At 57.4% G+C, this 23,939-nt stretch overlaps 3 protein-coding genes across 5 annotated transcripts; 1 reads left to right on the forward strand and 2 right to left on the reverse strand.

Annotated features, from left to right (window-relative positions):
- Positions 1-510: 510 nt before the first annotated feature.
- Sapcd1 (suppressor APC domain containing 1) lies at positions 511-1,475 on the forward strand. Its single transcript, XM_075979439.1, has 3 exons — positions 511-645; positions 1,120-1,167; positions 1,364-1,475. Exons 1-3 carry the CDS (start codon positions 511-513, stop codon positions 1,451-1,453), a joined length of 273 nt encoding a protein of 90 aa, XP_075835554.1. The 3' UTR covers positions 1,454-1,475.
- Positions 1,476-1,508: 33 nt separating this feature from the next.
- Positions 1,509-9,791, reverse strand: Vwa7 (von Willebrand factor A domain containing 7). Of its 3 annotated transcripts, none has more exons than XM_075979435.1 (17): positions 9,569-9,791; positions 9,069-9,299; positions 8,399-8,680; positions 7,776-7,872; positions 6,926-7,036; positions 6,403-6,598; positions 5,985-6,154; positions 5,718-5,830; positions 5,407-5,523; positions 4,435-4,623; positions 3,786-3,918; positions 3,549-3,701; positions 3,380-3,472; positions 2,791-3,092; positions 2,581-2,720; positions 2,233-2,407; positions 1,509-2,162 (listed from the first exon to the last, which is right to left on the reverse strand). In XM_075979435.1, exons 2-17 carry the CDS (start codon positions 9,282-9,284, stop codon positions 1,989-1,991), a joined length of 2,661 nt encoding a protein of 886 aa, XP_075835550.1. In that variant the 5' UTR covers positions 9,285-9,299; positions 9,569-9,791; the 3' UTR covers positions 1,509-1,988. The 3 variants fall into 3 exon arrangements, with proteins under 3 accessions (XP_075835550.1, XP_075835551.1, XP_075835553.1); XM_075979436.1 differs by having other exon boundaries at positions 9,483-9,574; XM_075979438.1 differs by lacking the exon at positions 3,549-3,701 and having other exon boundaries at positions 9,569-9,773.
- A 172-nt stretch (positions 9,792-9,963) lies between these two features.
- Positions 9,964-23,572, reverse strand: Vars1 (valyl-tRNA synthetase 1). The gene is made up of 29 exons (XM_075979441.1): positions 23,044-23,572; positions 20,946-21,080; positions 20,713-20,851; positions 20,354-20,475; positions 20,189-20,273; positions 19,904-20,004; positions 19,644-19,771; positions 15,742-15,906; positions 15,489-15,570; positions 15,059-15,178; positions 14,867-14,975; positions 14,684-14,778; positions 14,405-14,495; positions 14,122-14,246; positions 13,942-14,045; positions 13,685-13,843; positions 13,508-13,598; positions 13,284-13,389; positions 13,123-13,193; positions 12,919-13,044; positions 12,547-12,651; positions 12,395-12,463; positions 12,244-12,322; positions 11,991-12,118; positions 11,552-11,707; positions 11,188-11,394; positions 11,006-11,117; positions 10,577-10,902; positions 9,964-10,105 (listed from the first exon to the last, which is right to left on the reverse strand). Exons 1-29 carry the CDS (start codon positions 23,428-23,430, stop codon positions 10,037-10,039), a joined length of 3,792 nt encoding a protein of 1,263 aa, XP_075835556.1. The 5' UTR covers positions 23,431-23,572; the 3' UTR covers positions 9,964-10,036.
- Positions 23,573-23,939: the final 367 nt, after the last annotated feature.

Here is a 23,939-nt window from a genome sequence, read left to right on the forward strand (position 1 = left end):
AAAGAGGCTCTACGAAAACAGACTGAAGGACGGCACATAGTTCAGGGCAGGCGTCTCTTGCCTTAATCTTGGCCTCAGAGGCTGAAAGACAAGGCAGGATGGGTAGAAGGCAGGGCTTGGAGAGGAACCAGCTCTGGCTCCACCCTTCCCACATCAGAGCCATGGGGAGCCTAGGTCCTGGTGGGCCACCCCAGGTGCAAGCACCCTACACTGTTCTGCTGCTTCCACTGGGGACAAGCCGCCAAGACCCAGGGGCCCCAAGCTTCTTCCTCTGGGTGAGTATTAGACCAGCGGGGTCTTGGGACATCCTCTCCCCTGATCAGCCCTCGATCTAGTTCCACTCAACTGAGGACCCACAAACTTTCCCTCTGTGTCCCCTTGCCATCCAGGTCCTCAGTGGCCAGTCTGAGCTCACACTTAGTGACCGGATAGCCATTTGGGAGTGTGGGCCATAGCTAGGGTCCTGCTGGGACTGAGAGTTTGGCTTCTGTTTGTTTAAGGCAGCTGCAGATGATGCAGGCTCTGGAGAGGGAACAAGACGCTCTGTGGCAGGGTCTGCAGCTGCTGGAGCAGGGCCAGGCCTGGTTCGCAGACCACCTAAGGGAGGCACAGCAGAGGCAGCTGCATCTGGGGGCCCTCGGTGAGGTAGGGAGCAGCCTCCTAGGCATGGGCTGGGGGAGGGAGACCTAGCGGAGCCTGCTCTGGAAAGGAGAGGGTTAACGGGCAGGGATCATGAGGTGGAACAGCCCTGGGATGATGGCAGGATGGCACCCGTGTTCAGCCAGTGAGATTGTTGTCTGCATTCCATTCAGAAGGGCTCCATTTGACCACAGAGTGGGGAGTGGCCTGCCTGCCTGTCACAGGGCAGGATGGACAGGGAGGAGCCATAAGGAACAAGAATGGGGGGTGGGGAGCATGATACTGTGCAGTCGGAAGGGAGCTGCAGTGTTAAGAGACTGGGTTTCCCCACCTGTCTGTGAGGGTTCTGGGACGAGGGAACGCAGACCAGAAGAGCAGCCTGTGGGAGGAAGTGGCAGGCGGGTCCCTTTCCATCACAGTCACCCTCCAACCATCCAGGATTTTCTAATGAACTCAGACTCAGCGACTGACTCCCCACAGCTCACCCAGATTCAAGAGGTGAACGCTTGTTTGCGCCGTCTGATTCAGGTGAGCCTCTTGTTTTTAATGTACAGATTTTGGGGAGGTGGGGGGTTTTTGGAGTCGCAAGGCTGGTTTCTGCCTGGCCCAGAGCCAGGAGGAAATGCCAAGGGACGAGAACTTGTGGTAGCAATGCACAGACTGAAGGTGTGACAGACCCTGGCCCACAGGGAAGCAGGGGCCAGTCTGGTTCTCTTTCCTGTAGGAGTTGTCACAGCAGCAAAAAGAACCGGCCCAGTCCGAGGGAGAGGGAGAGGTGGCTCGGCGGGGGCAGAGGCACCTGACCCATGTGTGAATCCTCCCCTCCCAGCATCTCTTAACCTAAACTAAGACGCGGCCCCGATAAGGTGAAAACTGTGCCTACTGGGCCCTGCCCTGCCTCCTTCTGGAATAAACAGCAACTTTCCAAAAAAAAAAAAAAAAAAAAAGCCTTTTGTGTGGTTTCTGTTCAGAGTAGGAACAGCACCTCATGGAAATGTGTCACCATCTGTCCCTCGCACCTCCGCCCTGTTACAGGGGCTGCAGGTGTGGACCACCGTGCCAGTCTGCTCCTTTAAGAAAGAGAAGGGAGCCGGCAGTGGGTGGTGGCGCACACCTTTAATCCCAGTACTCAGGAGACAGAGGCAGGTCTCTGAGTTTGAGGCCAGCCTGGTCTACAGCACGAGTTCTGTGGCAGCCAGGGCGACACATAGAAACCCTGTCTTGGGAAAAAAAGAAGCAAAGGGACAAGTGTGTAGAAGAAAGTCCCGAAGCAGTCAGGAGGGCAGGGCCCTGAGGCCAGGTGACAGCCTACCTACAGGGCGGGCTGGAAAGGAGTCCCTGAGGGGCTGTCACCAGGACGAGCAGCCTAGGAGGAACAGTGCCCCTCCGAGTGCCCCCCACCAGGCTCTGCCTACCACCCTTCCCCCAGCTCTGCCCTGAGTCACCAAAGTGGAAGAGAGCAGGGTAGGGGTGGCTGGAGGCAGCACACGGCCAGCGGAGTGGGCAGGGGTCTCCAGCTGATCCTGTGGAGAGAGGGGGACATTATGGTGTGCCCAGCGTTGGCAGCTAAGAGGGAAAGCGGAGGCAGCTTACCTGCGAGGCCTGGGCCAGCACCAGGAGCCGGAGGAAGGCATGGGTCGGGGGCCCTGGGCTGGCTCCTTGGCCCACGGCAGTCACAGTCACCATCACCACACTGTCGGGGGCTGCTGAATCCGGGACCTCCAGCCACAGGCGTCCCCAGGCGGACTCGTTCAGTCCCAGGCGAGCCCTGCAGAGTGGACAGAGGCTCCGGGGAGGGATACAGCCAAGGCTGGGGCCAAGCAGGATCGAGGACTGAGGGCCAAGAGGTTGGGCTTGGGATGAGCCCTTGCGCCCCGGTCCCTACAGAACTGACTGGGTGGAGCCAGAACCCAAGCAAAGGTGGATGTGGGAGAATCTCACCTGGAGAGGTTGGAGGTGAGCGAGAAGCTAGGGTTGACAGACGTCCTAAGATCAAGATCTTGGGGGCCAGAGAAGCTGGCAACATGCAGGCTGAGAGGGACCTTGCTGCCAGGAGCCAGGGAACCTGGCGGGCCACTGAGCTGCAGGGAAGGGCGGGTTAGAAGAGCTGGTTCTGGTCTCCCCAGCCCCGCCCGCCCCACTTCTCCTCACCTCCAGGAGCACAGGAGCCACAGAGCAAGGCTGGGGGGCAGTCCTGCGCAGGTCCCGCCCGCCTCCGTCCTGGCCAAGCAGCTCCAGGGAGAAGGGTGCAGAGCCAGACAGCAGTGTGGGTGGCAGCGAGGCAGCCAGGAGGCCTCGCTCAGGGGGTCCCACAGGCTCTAAGGGCACCCGGCCCAGGTGAGTGCCCTGGGGGACCCTTCGAAGGACAACGTGGGAAAAGTGTGGCCGGCCAGCCTCAGGGCTCTGTCTAGAGACGAGCCCTGTCACTTCTACCAGTAGCTGGGTCTGGAGACCTGAGGTGGGAAGGAAAGACAGTGGTCACATTCGACTGGAGGAGGCACAGGGAAAAGGGATGAAGTCTTGAACTGGAAGGGGTCATGTGAAGTCCACTAGGCTGGAACAGCCCATTAGTGTTCTTCACTCATCAAACATGACGCAGACACATATGTATCCACTTCACATACACACATACACACACCAGCACGCACGTGCACGCATACACACGCGCGCGCGCGCACACACACACACACACACGCACACACACACACACACACGCAGGGCAGAGAACAGTCTATATTACCTGCCACTGGCTGAGTCAGGGGGTAGAGGCCAGGGTGGGGTCCGTCCTCCACAGGGATCCCGAAGTGAAAGAGGAAGTCCAGGGAGGTCTGGGCTGAGGAGGAGGCAGTCAGAGAGGACCATGGTCGCTGTGGTCACCACACCCCTTCCCAGGAGCCTTCCCTCCTTACCGTGTACTCTCACCCGGGGCCTCCCCTCAGCTGCTACCTGGATCTCCCAAGACCCTGTCTGAGGGGGGTCAGTCATGGCCACTGTCCAGAACTGTCCAAAGCGGCGAGTGTGGCCCAGAGGACCTATGCCCTCCTCTGGACCCTGGGACACCCCTGGATGGGGACGAGAGGCTGTCACACGAAAGGATCCTTTCCCCTGCTGTCCCCGTGCTCTCCTCGAGCCCCATGTGACGGTACCCGCGGGGCTCTTGATCCAGAAGCCACTGATGTCCCCATGGACCCGGACTGTGACGTTCCGGAGGAGCCTGTCCACAGCAAACACACGAGTCTCCCCAGGGATGGAGACGGGAGGCTCCAGGGGAAGAGTCACCTGCAGATGAGGGCAGGACAAAGTCGAGAAGAAAGGAAAGCTCAGACTGAGGGGAGGGGTCCTCAGCAGGGAACTGGGCTTGGTGACACAACTGGAGACAGGGATTCAGGGTGAGGCCGTCATTTCTTTCCCCTTCACAGATAATGAATGGCTGGATGTGGTGGCTCACACTTTTAATCCCACCACTCAGAAGGCAGAGGCAGGCGGATCTCTGTGAGTTCATGGCCAATCTGGTTTACATAGTGAGTCGCAGGCCAGGCCAGCCAGGACTACATAGACCTTACCTCAAAAACAAAAACTAAAGTTGTTGTCTCGGCCCTGGAGACCAAGGTGGAGGGCAGGAGGGCAGTTACGGACACAAGAGGCAGGATGGAGGGTTTAGAAGCCATGGATCTGGGGCGGCGGACACATGACCACCATGACTTCCCGCCCCGACCTTCTACAGAAGAGGCACAGAGCATCCCAGACCTCAGATCTGAGCTAAGGACATGGACCCCCTTGGCCACGGTCACTCACCAGACCGCCAGCCATGCTCTCCCCAACAATGGCTGCCACGTCCTGGATGTGCTGGTCTTTGGTGAAGATCACCTCTCCTCCCGACGCCAGCGCTACTGCTTCATACGGCTCAAACCGCGAAGGTGACAAGGCCTCCCGCCGCACTCGGCCCTGAGCCCTCGATGGGTCTTCAGTCACTAGGAACGTCACCTATGGCCAAATGACGACCCAAGGCTGGCCCAGTGTAGCGGGCACACGGTGCCTGTGCTGACAGCTAAGCACTCGGGAAACCAGGAGTGTTAAACACACGGGGCTGTCTCTGTGTACTTATGCCCGCCTGGAAAGGACGCGTGGGCGTAGTTAACGGTCCGGTGATCTGTGCTGCCTATAGGGCCAGGCCTCACCCGAATCCCCAGACCCTTCCTCCCTAGGCCTCTATCCGAGCTGTGTCTCAGTCAACAGAAGCCACCCTTCTGGAAGGCAGGACGTATGTACCTTGCAGGTTTATTGTGATAATTGTTAACAGGAAACTTCTTTCCAAGGTTATACTGTCCTTAAATATGCCTAACGTGAACTGCCCAGGGTCAAACTCTAGAATTTGAACCAACACTGGCTCCCTTCTTGCCTCATGCAATGGTTTCTCTGCTGGCCCCGGGGTCTGTGAAGACCCCACAGCCCTTCCTTGAACAGTTCAGTATTGCTAAAGGCGTGGACCCCCACTCTGGAGTGGGTTAAAGATTCGGGGTGGGGGCTGGAGAGGTTAAGAGCACTGTCTGCTCTTCCAGAGGTCCTGAGTTCAAATCCCAGCAACCACATGGTGGCTCACAGCCATCTGTAATGAAATCTGGCGCCCTCTTGTGGCCTGCACGCATACATGGAGGCTGAACACTGTGTATATAATAAACAAACAAATCTTTAAAAAAGAAAAAGATTTGGGGTGACCCTACATGAGACCGCGTGTTCCCATCTTCAGGCAGCTAAGGCTGCGCTCACCCGGCAGCGCCGCTCCCGACTCAGAGACTCCACCCGGTTGGTAAGAAAGGCATCCTTGGGGGAGGCGTCCGTGAAGACAAAGACGTCTGAGAGCGGAGGTGTGTGCAGCAGGGCTAGCTGAGGAAGGAACGGCTGCCGGTAAACATGGTGGCAGGAGTGGGTGGAACCAGGGAGGGCAGAGCACAGGGGCCCTGGAAGGAAGCTGGGAGACAGGGGAGAGGGTTGCCCAGCTCCGGCTCCCCCTGGTGGCAGGGCCTGGAAGGACAGCGTAAGAGGGAAGGGAGAGGGAGGGGCAGGGAGGCGGCCCGGACCTCCAGGGCAGACAGGCACATCTCTGGCTCATCTCCGCCTCCCAAGGCCTGGATCTCATTGAGTTTCTGCCAGAAGCTGTCAGGGTCGCTGGTTGTGAAGACAGGGCCGAACCCTGGGCAGGGGAAAGGAAGGTCAGACGAGTGGGGTGGGTAGAGACCGCGGGAGGGAGCTGTGAACTCACCAAGACAACAGGTAGCACGGCCCTGGGGCCCACTTCCAATCTCCGCCCTGGGCCTCCTCCCTCCATCCCTGCAGACCAACACTACCTGGGTCATGGAAGGGCACCAGGACGTAGAAACTGGGCTCCATGGGGCCGCCTTGCCGCTGCTCCATGATGCGGCGCGCCTGGATCTTGGCTGCGTTGATTTCCTCGCCCATGCTGCCTGTGGTATCCAGGACAAAGCTCAGGCTGGAGGCTGGCGTGATGTCCAGCAGCCTGCGGTCCAAGTTGGAGGTACAGTGAAGCTCTGCGCCTTTGCCCCCAGCACCCGGGCCCTCAGTTCCCCGGGGAGCACTGACCGATCCCCAGCACCCGGGCCCTCAGTTCCCCAGGGAGCACTGACCGATCCCCAGCACCCGGGCCCTCCGTCCCCCGGGAGCACTGACCGATCCCCAGCACCCGGGCCCTCAGTTCCCCCGGGAGCACTGACCGGTCGGCGAACCCATCTCCAGCTGCCCACCCACCTGGAGAAGCCCCCGTCTCCCAGGCGGCTCCGCAGGAGGCTGAAGGCCTCGATGGAAGCTAGGAGGGCCACTTCTGCAGCTGGGAGGTGCAGCGTGTGGTGCGGGGAGAAGCGTGGAGATGTACTGTCTTTGTTGATGCCTCCCCGGGGGGGCTGGGAGCTGCTCTGGTCAAAATAGCCCCCGTGGCTACACTTTCCTGTGGAGAGAGATCAGGCACATAAGGGTTAAACGTCCACTACCACTAAAAAACACAGGGTCTTGGCCTGGCCTTCTCACCCCACAGCAAGGGAGCATCAGGAAACAGTGACATTCTGTGTAAATCAAGAGGGCTCAGGGTCTCTTGGCATCCAGACCCAGCACTGCCCAGGCAACAAAGAATGACGGGGGTTCCTCAGGGGCCTTTATCCACCCACCCTGACCCTATTCCCCCAACCTCTCCTAAGGAGACCAACTAGGGTTCTCTGTTAAAAACAAAGGAAGTGACTCTACCCTCTTCCTTCTAGGGACCTCTCCCATCTGGTACCTGGAGGTTTGGGGGGATCCATTCCAAAGTAGCCAGAGGTGAGCAGTGTGGAGTCCAGCAGATTCCCGGGGCAGCTCAGCTCCTCACAGTCAGAGCAGGTGGGGTCCCCCACTGGGAACAGAAGGCAGGGCTGCCAGCCAAGCTCAGCCAGCTGCACTTTCTCCCTGGTTACCTAATGCCTTCCTCTCGCGGGGCTGGAAAGACAGGAGGGACCACAGGCACCTTGGCCGGGCTTTCTGCACTAGGTCCTGGGCTCAGCATTGGGATGTCTGAGATTGGAGCTGGTGGGATTCTGCTCTCTGTGAGCCAGACGGGCTCCGGTCCCGCTGTGGACAGGAGCAGCTCCCAGTGAGTGCGGAGCGTGAGGGGCTTAGAGAGACGGCTGTGGAGTGGAGCTGGTGTGGCTGGGCAGAACAAGCTCACGGAAGACTGCATCCACAGCTGGTCCACGACCCTGGATGTTTCCCCTCTGTGATGCCGAGAAATCCACTCAACTGTTCTACCCACGAGCTGCACTAAGAAAACTCACTGTCCTTGCAGGGACAAAGCAACGTCACATCCTACGAGACCCCAGAAAGTGAAAGTGATGGGTGCACTGAGGAGAGGGGCTGCCTGAGCCCCACTTCCACACAGGGTCACGGCCACTCTGAGGAGAGGGGCTGCCTGAGCCCCCCTCCACACAGGGTCACGGCCACACTGAGGAGAGGGGCTGCCTGAGCCCCACTTCCACACAGGGTCACGGCCACTCTGAGGAGAGGGGCTGCCTGAGCCCCACTTCCACACAGGGTCACGGCCACTCTGAGGAGAGGGGCTGCCTGAGCCCCACTTCCACACAGGGTCACAACCTTACCTTGTGCCAGGCTCCAGAGCTCCAGTCTTGGCCAGAGGAGGTGAGGGTGCGGTTGCTGCTTCCCCAGCTCCACCCAGTTGCTGTGGCTATAGAAATCCTGGCCCCCAGGACAGAGAGAAGGGGAAAGGCATGGATTTGATCTAGCCAGCATAAACACGCTGACCTGCAGCCTAGTGGGTATTGCCCCCCTTACTCTTTTTTTTTTTTTAAATATTTACTTATTTATTATGTGTACAGCATTCCTTCCATGTGTGCCCTCAAGGCAGAAGGGGTGCCAGGTCTCATTATAGATGGCTATGAGCCACCATGTGGTTGCTGGGAATTGAACTCAGGACCTCTGGAAGAGCAGTCAGTGCTCTTAACCTCTGAGCCATCTCTCTAGCCCCCGCCCCCCTTACTCTTATTTACTGTCCCCCACTTCTGTTCTCATTGCCCAGATGGCAAACCCTTTTGTCCCAGCCTTTTCTGTCTTGGAGTCTAAGCCAAGCGCTTTCTAGTGGCCCCTAGGATAAACCGACATCCCCTCCAGGTCTTCCTCTCCTTTTCCCTCCTCTGTAGCCCCTCCTGCAGGACACTGACCCACCCAGAGTAGGGGAGGCAGGTTAAAAGGCGCCATGCGTCACCTGCAGGGCGTGAAGTGCAGCCCCTAGACGCTGGCGGGCCAACGTGTGCTCAAAGGCTCTGGCTGCCACCACGGTCTCCCGCAGAGCCTCCACCAGGAGTGTGCGCCCCTGGACCAGCCTTTCAGCATCGAAGTGCAGATCAGGATTGTTCTTGGAAGCTGGCAGGAAGTCTTGGGCTGCATTGGCACGAGCCACCTCTCCCAAAGCACCTCTGAACCGCCGGGAAGGAGACCCAGGTCCAAAGTAGGCAGCAAAGATGTCATCGGCAAGGAGGGTCCGGCCCTAGCAAGAGTGGTGAGGGAAACACTCCAGAGAAGCCCCTTGCTTCTATCGCTGCCCAACAGCCTTAGCAACTGGCACTCCAGGCTGGGCAGGAACAGGATGGAGGGTGAAGAGCCCCACTAGGGAGCGTCAGATCTGCACTGTTTTCTACGGAGCCCTGCCTGACCTGCCTGGCCAGCACTATGTAACGAACCCAGGTTGGCCTTAACCAGCAATTGTCGTCAGTTGCTCGGATCACAGGTGTGAGCCACCACATCCAGCCAGGTATACTTTCCCAAGGCTGGAGGATTCTGATGTTGCAGAGGGGGAGAAGCAAGCAGGTGAAAGGTGGGCGAGCCTACCCTGACCGGGGGCCTTGAGAAACCACGGGGAATCCAGGGATGCTCACCTTGTAGCCCTCCAGACGAAGGCGTGGCCGGCCTGGGGGTGCGTGCTCCAGAAAGAGCTGGAGGGTGACATTGAGTGCAGCCTCCTCAGTCAGGTCTTGGTGAGTGAGAGAGCCAGGGGCAGCCAGGAGGCTCCAGATGTTGGGAAAGAAGGCAGATGTTGGGGACAACAGCAGCTGAAGCAGAAGCAGTATTGGAAGCACCTCCACAGGGAGCATGGCTGAGTCATGGACCTAGGGAACAGAAGGGCCTCAAGGGAGAAGCCACCCTCCCAGGGTAGGCCTTGCTGTCTCCATGGCACCTGCTGTCCACTTCCTGCTCCACCTCCGGTGCCTCATCTACTCCAGCCTGGCTCCTGCACCCTCAACCTGCAACCCATGCAATCCAAGGGCCCATCAGGCCAATAGAGCACACACCTGCCATCAGAGGGGCTCTTTTTCTACACCAGGCTGAGCCCCAGCCCTGCCCCATGAACAGGAAAGTCCCCTCAGGCCTCTCCTACCTGGTTGCTGAGTCTCCTGGGCAGCGCTGGCCTGGCGGTGGAGTCACAGGGTACTTAGGTCAGAGTTATAATTAACTGGCTCAGGAGAGTGGGAGGAAGGCCCTTAGCAAAGGGGGTGAGGACAGGCAGCCCCAGCCCTCTTCCTTCATGGCACCCAGGGGGACAAGATGCAGTGAGCTGGGGCGGCTCTGTACCCAGCACAGGCGGTGCGGTGAGGTGAGCTGGGAGGAAGGAGCCAGCAGCAGAGCAGCATGACTCAGGCCTGGCACTGTGCCAGGCACAGACCCAGCCAGCCGCATCCTCTGCCCACCAGGACCCAGGCCTGGCTGCTCACCGGCAGCCTTACAGCCGCACACCCGCGCCCCTCCCGCCCTCACAACACACGACAAGAACAATTTTTGACAAAATATTTTATTGCTGCCATCCCTGTTGGTGGACCATGGGGGCTTTGAGAGTTGGAGTTGGGGGTCACAGCATCTTCTGGAACAGAGCAATGGCCTCATCCACCTTCCTGAGTTCCGCCTCTGTCTGTTGCAACTGGGGGTGCAAAAGGGGTGTGTGGTGAGGACCCATGCCCAAGGAGACCCAAACACCACAGACTACAGAGGAAGGGGACCAGGCTGGTGAGAGAGGCGAGGCCTACAGGTCGGGGTGGTATGGCTGGCGGGCACCCCACACTTCCATCGTCCCTGCCTCTACACTCTTCTTCCTGAGCGGCCAGCACCCAGTGAAGGGCATCAGCTTACACGCCCTGCCTGGCCGCACCCTACCCTCTTCACCGTGAGGAGAAAAGGGGCTGAGGGTCAGCACTCAGCGGGAGCCAGTGCCGGGTCTTTGGAGACCCCGCACCAGGAGCCTGACTGTGTCAGCATTGGCAGCTAAGCAGGGGCTGATGCTACACCTAAGACTCCTAACTGCCACGCAGGGTTCCAGGGTCTAGGCATCTGGGCTGGCTGAGAAACAGGGTGTGACAGAGGAAGCTGATGCAGGGGTGCCCCCACCACACACCTTCGCCTCGTCTGCCTCCTGGACCTCAAGGGGCACCTTGGCTGAGTAGCCAGAGGCAGCACGGCGCTCCTGCAGCCGCTGAGCCTGGCGCTGGGCCTCACTTCGCTTGGCCTGCAGCTTGCCTAGCTCCCGGGCTGGGTCCACTAGGCCCTGCAGCTGCAGGTGGATGGAGCAGCGGTCTGATGCCACAGCCACAGCGCAGCCCTGTGGTGCAGGAGCCCCCAGGGCCAGGACAGCAACCACACCCGCACTGGCCAGCACCTGCACATAGCCCGACACCGCCGATGCCAAGGCGCCGGTGGCCTCGTCAGCTACTTCCAAGAAACCTGTCAAAGAGGGAAGGAAGTGAAGCCTGCTACAGCCCGACCCTGGGCTCCCGAGGGGCTGAAGAGGACAGTGGGACAGGGGGACACAGGGCCTAAGGCTCACAGTCAGGCCTGGTCCGAGTCAGGTTGTAGTCGGCACGCAGGGAGCGCACAGCTCGGGTGATGCTCAGCGCCAGCTCAAGAGCAGCTTCGGCCTCGGGGTCCTTCCAGGAGCACTGCAGGCAGAGTGGGGTAAGAAGGCTGCTCGGCGGGGCTGCAGCACACCCTCCAGGCCACACCGCCTACCTCTGAGGGCTCTGGGTAGGGGGTGACACACAGGCTAGCGGGAGCTGCTGGTGTCCGCCGGGGCAGCCTCTGGAACAGCTCCTCCGTGACGAAGGGCATGAAGGGTGAGAGCAGCCGCAGGCCAACGTCCAGGCAGGTATAGAGGGTCTGCCGGGAACATTCCGCTGCTGCCTCATCCACTCCATTCAGCACGGGTTTTAGGCATTCCTAGAGACGGGGAGGCAGTATTCAGGGTCAGGGCTACCTGGAGCCTTCAACTGTGCCTCTGAGGACTGGAAGGCAACAGGTGGACTCAGTGTAAGAGCCAACACGCAGCAAATTAATGCCAGAGCCACAGGACCAGAGCCCTGGCCCCGCTGCTCACCAAGTAGACGTCACAGAGCTCATACAGCCAAAAGCTGTACTGGGCGGTGGTGATGGCTGGAAAATCGTAGGCCTGGAAACCTTCATTGCTGAGCCTCACGGCCTCAGTGAGTCGGCTGCGGATCCAGCGGTCCACCAAACTCTCATGCCCTTCAGGCTTGGGGGAAGAGGAACGTCAGCCAGGAGGCTACCACATGCCCAGATCCCTCCCACAGCAGAGTCTGCATTCCTGACTTGTCCAATGTCTGGGGAGAAAGGATAGGCCTAGCCCCTCGGTGAGAGCCCCAGCGCCTGTCAATCATCAGCCTCTGTCTGTCCCCTGCCTACAAGGAGGATGGATCCTCAGGGTTTCGGTACAGCGGGGACTAAGCTTGACACTTGAGGACCAGGGATGCAGCCTGTGTGGGTGCTATCAGCAATCCCAGCCAGAAGACCCTCACCTTGGAGGTCTGCAAGGGCACGAAACTCTTTCCCAGGCCACGCAGGGCAAACTTTGTGGCATTCCAGAGTTTGTTGCAGAAGTGGCGGTACCCCAGGATCCTATTTACATCCAGGTTGATATCTCGACCTAGGGGAGGGGCCAGTGTGACTCCACCGTCCTTCTCAGAGAGGTCCTCTGCAGGCCCAAGGTGAAGGAGACCATGGGTCTCGGGGAAGGAAACACAGGCAATTGAGGCAGGATGGGGACCATACCTTGGGATGTGTAGGCACAGAGTCCAAAGCGCAGGGCATCTGTACCACACTCGGGAATCCCTGCTGGGAAGTCGGCCTTCTACAGGGTGCAAACAGATGGTCAGCCCCGCTCACCTGCTGCAGCTCCACCCCCAGGGCACACCCCCCATACCTGTCCTTCTTTGGCTTTCTCCACCTCAGTGGGGTCCAGGTTGCTGTTCAATAGTTGGTCATGGAGGCCCTAAGAGAGGAGATGGGCGCCGTTAGGTTTTTCTCTAGCCACAGCTGCATAGCCGTTCCCTGCTGACCCAGTGAGTGCCCCACCTGCAAAGAAACTCCACGGATGACATCCAGGGGGTCGATGACATTGCCAAGAGACTTGCTCATCTTCCTACCGTGAGCATCACGCACGATTGCGTGGAGATAGACCTGGGGACACACAGTGCAGAGAAAATGAGGCCATGATCCTTCCAGTCTTGGCCCTCACCAGGGTCTGCCCATCCAGAATCAGAGGTCCCTAGTGGCCCTGCCCACTCAGTGCTTCAGTATCTGAGAAGTGCCCCTCCCCCAGGGAGAGGAACCCTCCCAGCTGTGGGCCAGACTGAGCAATGCTAGTCCTAGCAGCAACCACACAGGAAGGCAGGTGAGGAGGCACAGGCGGGGGTGGGGGCTGGGGTGTCTTAGCAATCTCCACACCTCTCTGAAGGGCAGTCTGCCTGTGAGTTTCAGGCCGAGCATGACCATCCGGGCCACCCAGAAGAAGAGGATGTCATGGCCCGTCTCCAGCAGGGTCCCAGGGTAGAACACATTAAGGTCTTCTGACTGGGGAGATGAGGTTCGGAGGTGAGCCAAGCATTCCCCCTTACAAGGTCCCTCCCCCTCTTCACTCTAGGAACACACCTGATTGGGCCAACCAAGGATGGAAAAGGGAAAGAGACCAGAAGAGAACCAGGTGTCCAATACATCCTCATCTACAAAAGGTCAAAGGTCAGAGGTTAGAGGGATTGGAAAATAGGGTCAGGATCCCAACTGTGCCCCCATCTTCCATGTCCACTCCCTGCCTTGCTGAAGGCTGATCTTGTCAATGGACACGCCAAACTCGCGTGCTGCCTTCTCTCTGGCCTCTGCTTCCGTGCGTCCGCTCACCCAGTACCGTCCGTCAGGGTCCTAATACAGAGGGTGATTGATCATAAAAGGATCTGCTGTTTCGCCCAGACCCCTCTGCCAACCAAGGGCACAACCAACCCACAGCTACTCCAACATCTAAGCTACACCCTTTCCTCACCTCACCAGGGGGTACAGCTGGGTCGTGGACGGTGATAAAGTAGGCAGGGATTCGGTGGCCCCACCACAGCTGCCGAGAGATGCACCAGTCTCTACAAACAGCAAGCAGTGAGTCGGGGTGCTCAGTATGTGCCCCTCAGATGGCAGTCCTCCCCACCCACCCAGGGGCCACACACACCGAATGTTGTCCATCCAAGAATGCCAAGTCCGCTGATGGGCCTCAGGCAGGATACGGAGGTCGCCCCGGGTCACAGCCGCACTGGCGGCCTGAGCCATCTCCCCACAGCGCACGTACCACTGTGGCCTTAGTAGAGGTTCTACCACATCCTTGGAGCGGCTGGAGGAGGGAGCGGGTTGTGGGGAGAAGGCAGGTGCTAAGTGCGCAGAGAGCCCCATTATTTCCCATCTGCACCAGTCCCCGGTTCCCAGGCTCACTTGCAAAGCGGCACCACCATGGGGTTGTCCTTGATGCCACGGAACAGTCCCCGCTCCTTCAGTGCAGCCAGCACTGCCTTCCTAGCCTCAAACCTGGGCAGGCCCTAAACAGGAACGGCCTCATCACCGCAATGCCCTTCCACCTCCTCCCCCAGCCCTCCACAGTCCAGACATCCTCACCAAGAAAGGCGGTGGCACATTGACAAGCGCCCCCTTTGAGTCCATGATGCTGATGGCCTCCAGCCCATGCCGCTGCCCCACCTCATAGTCGTTCTGGTCGTGGGCAGGGGTGATCTTCACGGCACCTGTTACACAGGAGTGCCAGTGTCCCACTGCATGCTGGGGCTGCCTCCCGAACCACCCCGTATCCACTCCCTAATACACTTTCCTGCATCCAGTCCCAGTCCTGCCTATGGGAGTGAAGATAACTTTTCATCTCTTAACAGGCTAAGGCCCCACTCACCTGTGCCAAACTCCATGTCCACAAAGTCATCGAAGACAACAGGGAGGCTCCGGGACAAGAACGGATGAATGACACTCTTTCCCTTTAGATGCTGAACATGGAGGAAGACATCAGAAATGAAAGACGCAAGGCTGGGCACGGGACCCTCACCCAGGCAGAGCTCCCTATCCTGGGCTAGCACCCATCCCAGCTGCCGACAGCTCCAATTTCAGGACTGGGAAAGGCGCCCAGAGTAGCTCTAGCCCCCAGAGCCTGTCCCACGCGCTCGTCCCCGCCTACCTGGTACCTGGAGTCTTTGGGGTGCACGGCTACAGCCACATCTCCCAGCATTGTCTCAATCCGAGTTGTTGCCACCACCACTTCCTCGTCACTGTCTGGGGTGACAGGAGGAGATGGGTCTCAACCCCTCCTCTGTTCCTGCCCTCCTCCCCCAGCCCACATCCTGGTGTCCTTAGCTCCCACCTGAGCCTTGGACCTTGTAGGCAAAGGACACGAGGACCCCAAACTCCACCTTCTCCTTGTAGCCAGGCACAGAGAGCAGGGTGCGACCCGTCAGCTCCTTCTTATCCACCTGCGAGACGGATAGTTAGAGAAGTGGCCCCGGGCCTGGGCTGGGGAGGACTAGACAGGGAGACAGGCTGTGGGCAGGTGTACCTCAATGTCAGAAATGGCAGAATTGAGGGTGCAGGACCAGTTGACCAGGCGGGTGCTACGGTAGATGACACCTTCTTCATGGAGCCTAACGAAAGCCTCTGTCACCGCTACTGACAGTTTCTAAGGTAAAAGAAAGGAAGTCAGATTTGGTATTTGGAGCCAAGGCAGACAGCCAAGGTGGTGGGGTCCGCTAGAGCCCTACACCCCGCACAGACCCCTGGGCAGAGCACCAGGGCAGGCGAGAAGCCTAGCAATGGGACAGAAGGGAGCTTCCAGCTGGAGTCTGGGCAGAACCTGTGAGGGCCGTGATGAGGGCCAGGAGCTGGTGTTTAGAGCTGAGTCCTTGTTTGTGTCCTAACCTCCTGGCAGAAGGTAGCCCACCCAAGAAACACCCCTACCCTGCCCTCCCCCCGAGGTTCTGCCTGCATACAGGGTCCATGGTGAAACAGGCTCGATCCCAGTCCAAGGAGCTGCCAAGTTTCTTCAACTGGTGGTAAATCCTGTCACCCTTCCTGGAAGTGGACAAGGATAAGCCTTAGGCCATCCGGTGGCCGATGGGTCAGTGAGGGAGTCACTTGTCCCTCTGAAATTGAGCTGGGCCCTCCAGCCGCCCCAGTGGGAGGATCTGAGCTGCACTCAGGGTCCACAGAGAGGGGGCTGTCACACCCACGGGCTGCACTCACTCCTCCTTCCACTTCCAGACCTCCTGGAGAAAGGCCTCGCGGCCCAGCTGGTGCCGGTTCACACCCCGCTCTCTCCACAGTTTCTTTTCCACCACCACCTGGGTGGCAATGCCTGCATGGTCACAGCCCGGGTTCCACAGGGTGGTCTCCCCACGCATACGGTGCCTGTGGGAGGCATGAGGGCCAGATGGTGAGCCAGGCTAGTACAGCGTCACACCAAAGGTCTCAGGTTTTCTGCCAAAGGGGTCCATGGATGCTGAAGAAAGAGGATGAACTGAGACCCCTCGTTCTAAAGCAGCCAGGCAGGGAGAGGATTCAGAAGACCAGCAGAACAATCTAGAAAAAGAACAAAGAGAAGGCTTTTGCCCAGTCAGGCAGCTAAGCATGAGACATTCCCATCAATCAAGTGAGTTTCCAAATAGGAACAAGGCCACAGACAGACAGAAGTGAACCTCCTCCCCGCAGACCCAGGTAGACTGCTCACGGTCTTCCTCCTAGCCCCATGTTTGTAAGAGTCCACACACATTAGATGCCTGAGAGAGAACCAGATCGACAGGCAGTGACGCTCAGTGGTGCGGCTGGGCGATGTGAACCTCCCCTGGGTACCTGACCCACAGAAATACCGCCTGGCGGTGGTGCACACCTGTAATCCCAGAGCTCTTGAGGCAGAGGCAGGTGGATTCCTGTGAGTTCCAGGCCAGTGAGAGCTATAAAGTGAGGCCCCGTTTAAAACAAACAAACAAGGAGGCCAGAGAGATGGCTCAGTGGTTAAGAGCACTGCCTGCTCTTCCAAAGGTCTGGAGTTCAATTCCCAGCAACCACATGGTGGCTCACAACCATCTGTAATGAGGTCTGTCTGCACATTTTATTATGTATACATAATAAAATAAATATTTAAAAAAATCTTAGAAAAACCCCACAACATTGGTGACCACACTAGTATAGCATTTCCTGACTAAAAACCACAGAAGTCAAACAAACAAAAACTATTAAAAAACAAGTCTTGGAAAGTAAAGAAGACATAGCACAGATAAGCATGCAGCTTTGGTAGGTGTGGCCTTTGTAAGAAGGTGGAAAAGCTTCGGCCAGGGCTTGGTGGCACACACCACCAATCTTAGCACTAAGAAGTCTCAAGAGAGGGATGAAGAGTTCAAAGCTGGCTTGGGCTACAAAGCAAGTTCCAGGCTACCCAGGACTGTATATACAGGAATACCTGTCTCAATATTCCCACCCACAAAACAAGCTAGAGATACAGAAAGCATAGAAAAGCTAAATCAATAAAAAAAGATCCAGGGAGCTACTGGAAAGGGAACTGAAGAGTACTTACATATGACACCATGGTTTTAGGCTTTATATGCATGTACATGTTCATGTATACTGAGTCCCCACGCACATGTGGGTAGATGTGTATGCATGTGAAGGCCGGAGGATGACCTCAGGTGTCAGCCTGTCTTCCACCTTGGTCTCCAAGTTTCCAGCGATTCTCACAGTGCTTCTGGATCATGGACGCACATAGTGGCGCTCAGCTTTACAGAGGACCTGAGCCACAGCTCCCAGGCTCCCGCCACGCTCCATGACTCCATGACATACAATGGAATGAACACGTTCATGTCTACTCATCACGCTGCATTCAGATTTCCCCTGGGAAGGGGCTGCAGCAACCCCATCCTCCTACAGGTAACCAAGAAGTCGTCCTGGTGTGTGCCACGGAAAGCGTTCACTTTCTCTCTGGTTTCCTGAGACAGCCCTGGATGTCCTGGGACTCACTTTTTAGACCAGGCTAACCTTGAGTTCATAGAGGTCCACTTGCCTATGCCTCTGGAGTGCTGGGATTAAAGGCGTGAACAGCCAGTACCTTCCTCCTTACGTGAATGGATTTTACAGACATTAAGGTTTTTTTAAAGGGCGATGGTGGCAGAGCTTTATTCCTGGCACTCAGGAGGCAGAAGAAGGCAAAGCTCAAGGCCAGCCTGGTCTACAGAGCAAGTCCTAGGACAGCCAGGGCCACACAGGGAAACCCTGTTAAAGGGAAGAAAGAGTCAGGCATGGGAGGGCATTGGACCTTCTCCAAAGCAATATACCTCACCCTCTCTGAGGAGTGGATGGTGGTGTTGCGGGTAAATGGAGGGAACTTGGACTGGTATGTGTAATGAAAAGGCACAGATAGAGGCTAAGATAGATCTCTGAGTTTGACATAAGCCTGGTCTATATACACCAAGCTTCAGAACAGACCTCACCTCAAAAAAAAAAAAGCCTTTATAGATATTATTACCATTAAAAAATGGATCTGGGTATGATGGTTCATGCATGTAATCCTTATACTTGTGAGCTGGGGGCAAGGGGATGAGTTCAAGGCCATCCTTGGCTACCTAACTCATTGAATCTGATGCCTTCCTGGGCTGCATAAAACCCTAAAGCATAAAATGAAAGAAGGGGAAAAAAAGGCTGGAGAAAAGCTTCAGTGGACAGAACTGGCTGCTCATCTAGAGGACTCAGGCTCTCTCCCCAGCCCAGCCCAGCCCAACAGGGCAGCTTGCGACTGTCACTCCAGTCCCGGGATCAACACCATTCTCTGGCCTCACTGGGCACTGCGCAAAGTGGTGCACAGCCATATGCAGGAACTCACCGTCCACATACAATGGAAAAGAAAAACAAACCAAGAGCGATGCACTGCATGCACGGTAGTTCCAGCGCTCAGGACAGTAGGAAGGATCACTAACCCAGGAGCTGCAGGATAGCCCAGCCAACAGAGCGACCTCAACTCAAGAAAGCGCAGGCTGGACACAGAGAATGTGGGTTCAAATCCCAGCACCCAGATGGCAGCTCTCAACTCTAACACCAGGTCCAGGGTATTCATTGCCCTCTTCTGGCCTCTGCAGGCACCAAACACGTAGGTGCTGCACAGACATGTCAGGGAAATACCACATATTTTATACAAATTTACAGATCTAAATTAAAAAGAAAAATGACGTCAGTCTGCATGTAAGAAAGACTGACCTTGAACTGCCCTGATCCTGTCGGCCTTGCCTCACACCTGGCTGCCTGTTTTTTTTTTTAATTTAGCAATTTTTACTTTATGCGTGAGTGTTCTGCCATGTGTAGCAGGTGTGTGCCTGCAGAAGCATCAGCTCTGGAAACGTGAGTTAGGGACGGTCGTTATAGGTTCCAATCCTATATGGAACTCCACAAAAGCAGCCAGAGGTCTGAACTGCGGAGCCTCTCCAACTCTGAATAACAATTTTTGCTGGTTAGAATTAAATCTTTTCTGTTTAAAAAAATAAAAAAGCAAGGAAGAAAGAGGGTCTGGGGCGAGGCTCGGTGGTTCAGAGGACCAGAGCTCAGTTCCCAGCACAGCGGGTGGCTCACAAACACCCAACTGCAGCTCCAGGGATCTGACATCCTGGGCCTCTGTCAGCATCCACAAGTCTCCTGGACAGACCACACAGATGCACACACACAACTAAAATAAGAATTCATGTAGAATAACAACTGCCTCCCCTTCTAGCACTCCAGAGGACAGTGAAGATGAATCTGAGTTCAAGGCCAGCCTGGTCCAGAGTGATTTCCAGGACAGCAGGGCTAGGCCAACAGTGAGACCCTGTCTCGGAAAACACCAAAAACAATTGAAAGCAAACCAAAATCTAGTTGCTCAGCACCAGAGGAACCAGTGTGTGCTTGAAGAGCACTAATGTCTACAGCTCCATGTACACAGTTTACAGCTGGGAGACCTGTCACTAAATGGGGCTCCATTCCAGGTGCACAGAGGCATCACCTGACTAGCAGAGCAGAAAAGCCCCATCTGAGGGGCCAAACAAGCCAACATGGCAGTCGGTCTAGTTAGGGGAGAAAAAGGAGCCACACAGGGTAGAGGCCCAAGGGAGGTGCAGATTGCAGGAGCTCACCATCGAGTCAGGCAGTCCTGGATGGCATTGGTGAGCGCGTGGCCCAGGTGCAGAGAGCCTGTCACGTTGGGGGGTGGGATGCACATCATGAAGACCCCTCGGGGATTTGGTGCTGACACGCTAGGACGCTGGTGGCGGAGAAGGAGGGGCATAAAATAAAGCACATGGCATCTTTATGGGGCCCCTCCTCAGGCAATGGGTCCTAACACCCTGCCCTTCACCTCCATCCCCTCTGGGCCTGGGTAGCAGTAACCACTCACCCCATACTCTGGCTTGAAGAAGCCCTGACGCTCCCACCAAGGGTACCAGGCCGCCTCCACATACTGAGGGCTGTAGGAGTCAGGCATGGTACCACTTACATCTGGGAGAGAAGAGAAGAGGGCTTAGTGAAGCTGGAGAGGCTCAAGTTAGGAAAGGAGGAACAGGCTATAGGACAGGCATAGTGCAGCTGTTCTGCGAGCCTCACTAAGCAGGGCAGAGGCCAAGAAAAACCAAACAGAACACAGAAAGCAGCAGCCAGGTGGGGTTCCTTCCCTAGCCACTACCTTTCTTTTCCCCGGGTTGGGTAGGGAGGTCATAGGTAATGACCCCAGGGTCCTTTTTCTCCTTCTTCTCTGGTTTTGGTTTCTTCTGTTCAGAAGGAAGAAGATGCAAACATCAGCCCTCAGCAAGGCTTCCACCTCCCTCCAGCCCCATCCTTTGCCTCCTACCTCCCCTGGTGGGGGCTGCTGCTGGGCCTTCTGCTTCTGCTGGAATTTCTCTAGCTTCTCCCGTTTCTTTGCTTCTTTCTTGAGCTGAGCAGCTGTTTTTGGGGGTGCAGTGACTTCAAGACCTGGGGAGACACAGAAATCCAGACTCAAGGCTGCTGGGCTCCTCTATGAGCAGCGCTAGTCTAAGAAGGGCGATTTCTATGGTGCCAGGGCTCAAGCCTCTTATCTCCCACCTTCCCCTTCCACAGGCCTCTCACCCTAAAGGCCCAGGCATTTCTAAGATAAAAAGCAAGTTACATGGAGTGCTTGCTCCAGAGGGGCCTTTTGTCCCTCCCTCTGCCATCTCCTGTCCTCCTCACCTGGCTGTTGAGGGACAGACCTGGCCCCCGAGTACAGGACCACTTCTCCTAGCACAGCCCGGAATTCCGGTTGCCGGACACAAGTGTTAAACCAGCGAGTCACATTACCCCAGATCCGGCGGACAGCGGGGTCCAGAACCTGAGAGGAAAACAAGAAAACACAATTCTCTAAGTCACCCTGCAGTCAAGTCTGGTGGACACGCACCTGTCCCTCCCACAGCCCAGGGACTCACGTATCGGAAGGGCAGCAGTAAGGCTGTCACGGCAGCCAAGTCTGCCAGAGTGGGCGCATCCCCAGCCAGGTAGGTGTGCAGCCGAAGCCAGTCCTCCAAGGGGCTCAAGGCCTTGCCCAGGGCACCCAGGGCAGCCTAGCAGGACAGGAAAAGGAGAAGACAAGGCTTGCATGCTTCTATCCCAGAGATTCTCAACTCTCCTAATGCTGTTGAGGTGATCTCAACTAGAAAATGATTTCCGCTGCTACTTTATAACTGTGGTTTCACTATTGTTGTAAATTGTAAACACCTGTGTTTTCCAGTGGTCTTGGGCACTGGAAGGGTTGTTTGACCCCCCCCCCAGGGGTTATGGATTGAGAGCCATTCAGTCTCCCTACTCCCATGATCACCAACTCTCAGGCTAATTCCTTTCTCATCCAAACGGTCATCATAAAAATACAATTGTTAGGTGTGGTGCTGCTTGCCTTCAGTCCTAGTTCTTGGGAGGCAAAGGCAGGGGATCTCTCAAGTTTAAAGTCTGTCTACAAAGTTAAGACCCTGTCTCTAACAACAAAGCTCTGTCTGACTTGGAGAGCAGGTCAGAGAGTGTTCAGCATGTAGGAGGCCTTAGGTGTGAGCTCCACCCACAAAAAATATATATTATAGGACCAGAGAGACGGACGACATGAATGTTGCTCTTATGGAGACCCCAAGTTTGATTCCTGTCACCCATATAGTACTAACACACACACACACACATACATACAAGCATTTGTGTGTGCACGCGCGTGTTCAGTGGAACCCATCTAGCACTAAAGTTAAAGGATTATATGAAGCAGCAGTCACTGTCAGGTCTGGGGCATCCACAAGTACGTCCTACCAAGTAGACATAGCTACCCTGCAGGGAAGGGGCTCTGTATTAACCATCGGGATACCAAGAAGCACGGCAGGGGTATGCTATTCACCCACCATGCGCTGGCAGGAGCGGAGCTCTCCGTTAAGGCACACGTCTACCCTGGAAGGGCTCACAGAAACAGTCTGCAGGTACCTGTCCTCTCCCATCTCCTCCTCCTACTGCACTGCTCCCAGATCTCCCCTCAGCAGCCACCATTTCTCCCTCAGTCTTCCCACAGCTCAAAACAACAACGACTGGCATCTCTCAGGCTGTCAACCTTTCACTCCCGGGCTTGAACGGGTCAACCCCACACAGCCTAGTCAGTGTCATTTGGGAAGACGGAACCTCTACTGAGAAGGCGTCCCCGCCAGATTGGCCTGTACGAAGTCTGTGGGGGCATTTTCTTAGTTAACGATTATTTGGGGCCTGTAGCGAGCTGCGTGGAATCACAATTGATGGAGATGTATAATCAACTCCTATGGCTAAAGTCTGACATATGCTATGATCACGCAATGATTATCAGCTGCCTGCATATGCGTGAACCTATGGGCAGTGCCCACCTGGCAACCAGGGATTGGCAGCCCATGCCTACTTAAGGGCTGGGAGAGGTTTGCCCAAGGAGGGAGGTCAAGGAAAGAGAGAGAAAGAAGAGAAGGAGATAGATTGCTGTGAATAAAGTCCTGGAATAAACTGCAGTGAGAAGAGCTCCGGTGGTCGCGTCATTCCTTGCGGGACGAGGGTGGCCGTGACAGGGGCCAGTCCATTGCAGGTGACGCCACCCTGGGAAAGTAGGCTAAACAGTGTCCCTCCACGGCCTCAGCTTCAGCCTCCAGTTCCCGGCCTGTGCAACCTGAGAACTGCACACCGAAATAAGTCCTTTCCTCCCCGAGTTGCTTTCGGTCGTATCGTTTTATGACGGCAACTGAAACCCAAGGGCCCTCGGAAACTTTTTTAAGATGCCTGGTACAGGAGTGCGCTTCAAGCCATTCCGCCAGGGTTCCAGAGGCCAGGTTTAAACACACACACTCCCCCAACAATTCGGCAAACGCTGCAAACACGCTGCCAGGCACCCGGGGGAAGGATTACATCATCCTGCATTCTTAGACAGAAACCAAGGCTAAAGTACTCGAAGAGTTGCCGAAGTCACCACGCCGCAGCAGACGCGGATTCGATCACTACTTCCGCACCTGACACCCTCTCTGAGGATCCCTCCTCCCTCCTCACCTGGGGATCCTGCCCCGGACTCCGGAGTCCCAGCGCGGGCAGCGTCGCCCCGCAGGCCGCCGGCACGAGCTCGGTGTCGGCGTAGCTGACCCACTGCTGGACGAGGACGGCCGCCCGGCTGCCCCCGGGACCCCCCAGGCCTGCCGGCCACAGCAGCTGCGCCACAGCCGGGGCGCCCCACACCCACAACCCGCCGGGCCCCTGCTCCAGGGCGGGCAGGCGAGGAGGCGGCAGCGGAGTCCGGCTGCTCGGGGGAGGCTGCAGGCAGATGCGGGGGTGCGGGCCTCCCCACCCGGGGCCGTCGCCGGCTTCCCCGTAGCGGGCGGCGATGAGAGCTCGGAGGCTGGGGAAGGCGTCGGGGTGAGGGGAGACGTAGAGGATGGACATGGTCGTGCAAGGGGCCGGTGCCGAGGACAGACCGGGCAGGGAGCCCTAAGCACGTGCGGCGAGGCCCGGCTGGGTGGCGGCGCCCGGAGGAGGGGGCGGGGCCCTGTCGCCCGCCCGGGGCTGGGAGAGGCGGGTAGCGGACTCAAGGCGGCGGTCACTCCGGGCCGGAGGTTCTCCTCAGCCGGCCACGGCCACAGCCCCCAGGGCGGCCAGGGTGGAGGCGGCGGGTGGCGGAGGCAGCTCTCCCGCTGTGGGAGAGCGGGGCCGGGCGAGCGGGACCCACGTGTCCCCCTTTGTGACAGCGCGCGTTTCCGGGCCCGGGTCCTCGCGGGGCGGCCGGGCCCCGCCTGTGCGTGCGCGGTCCCTAGGGCCGGGCCTCCGTGTGCAGCCCGAGCTGAGGGACGGCGGGAGCGGCAAGCGTCACGTGCGTGACGGGGGAACGTGTCCGCGGGGACAAGTCTGTCCTGGTCAGGGTCCGCCGCGGTACCCCGGGGTCCTCGGTCAGGCGC

The sequence above is a fragment of the Microtus pennsylvanicus genome, chromosome 7 (genome assembly GCF_037038515.1).
Source record: "Microtus pennsylvanicus isolate mMicPen1 chromosome 7, mMicPen1.hap1, whole genome shotgun sequence".
Taxonomy (NCBI): Eukaryota; Metazoa; Chordata; class Mammalia; order Rodentia; family Cricetidae; genus Microtus; species Microtus pennsylvanicus.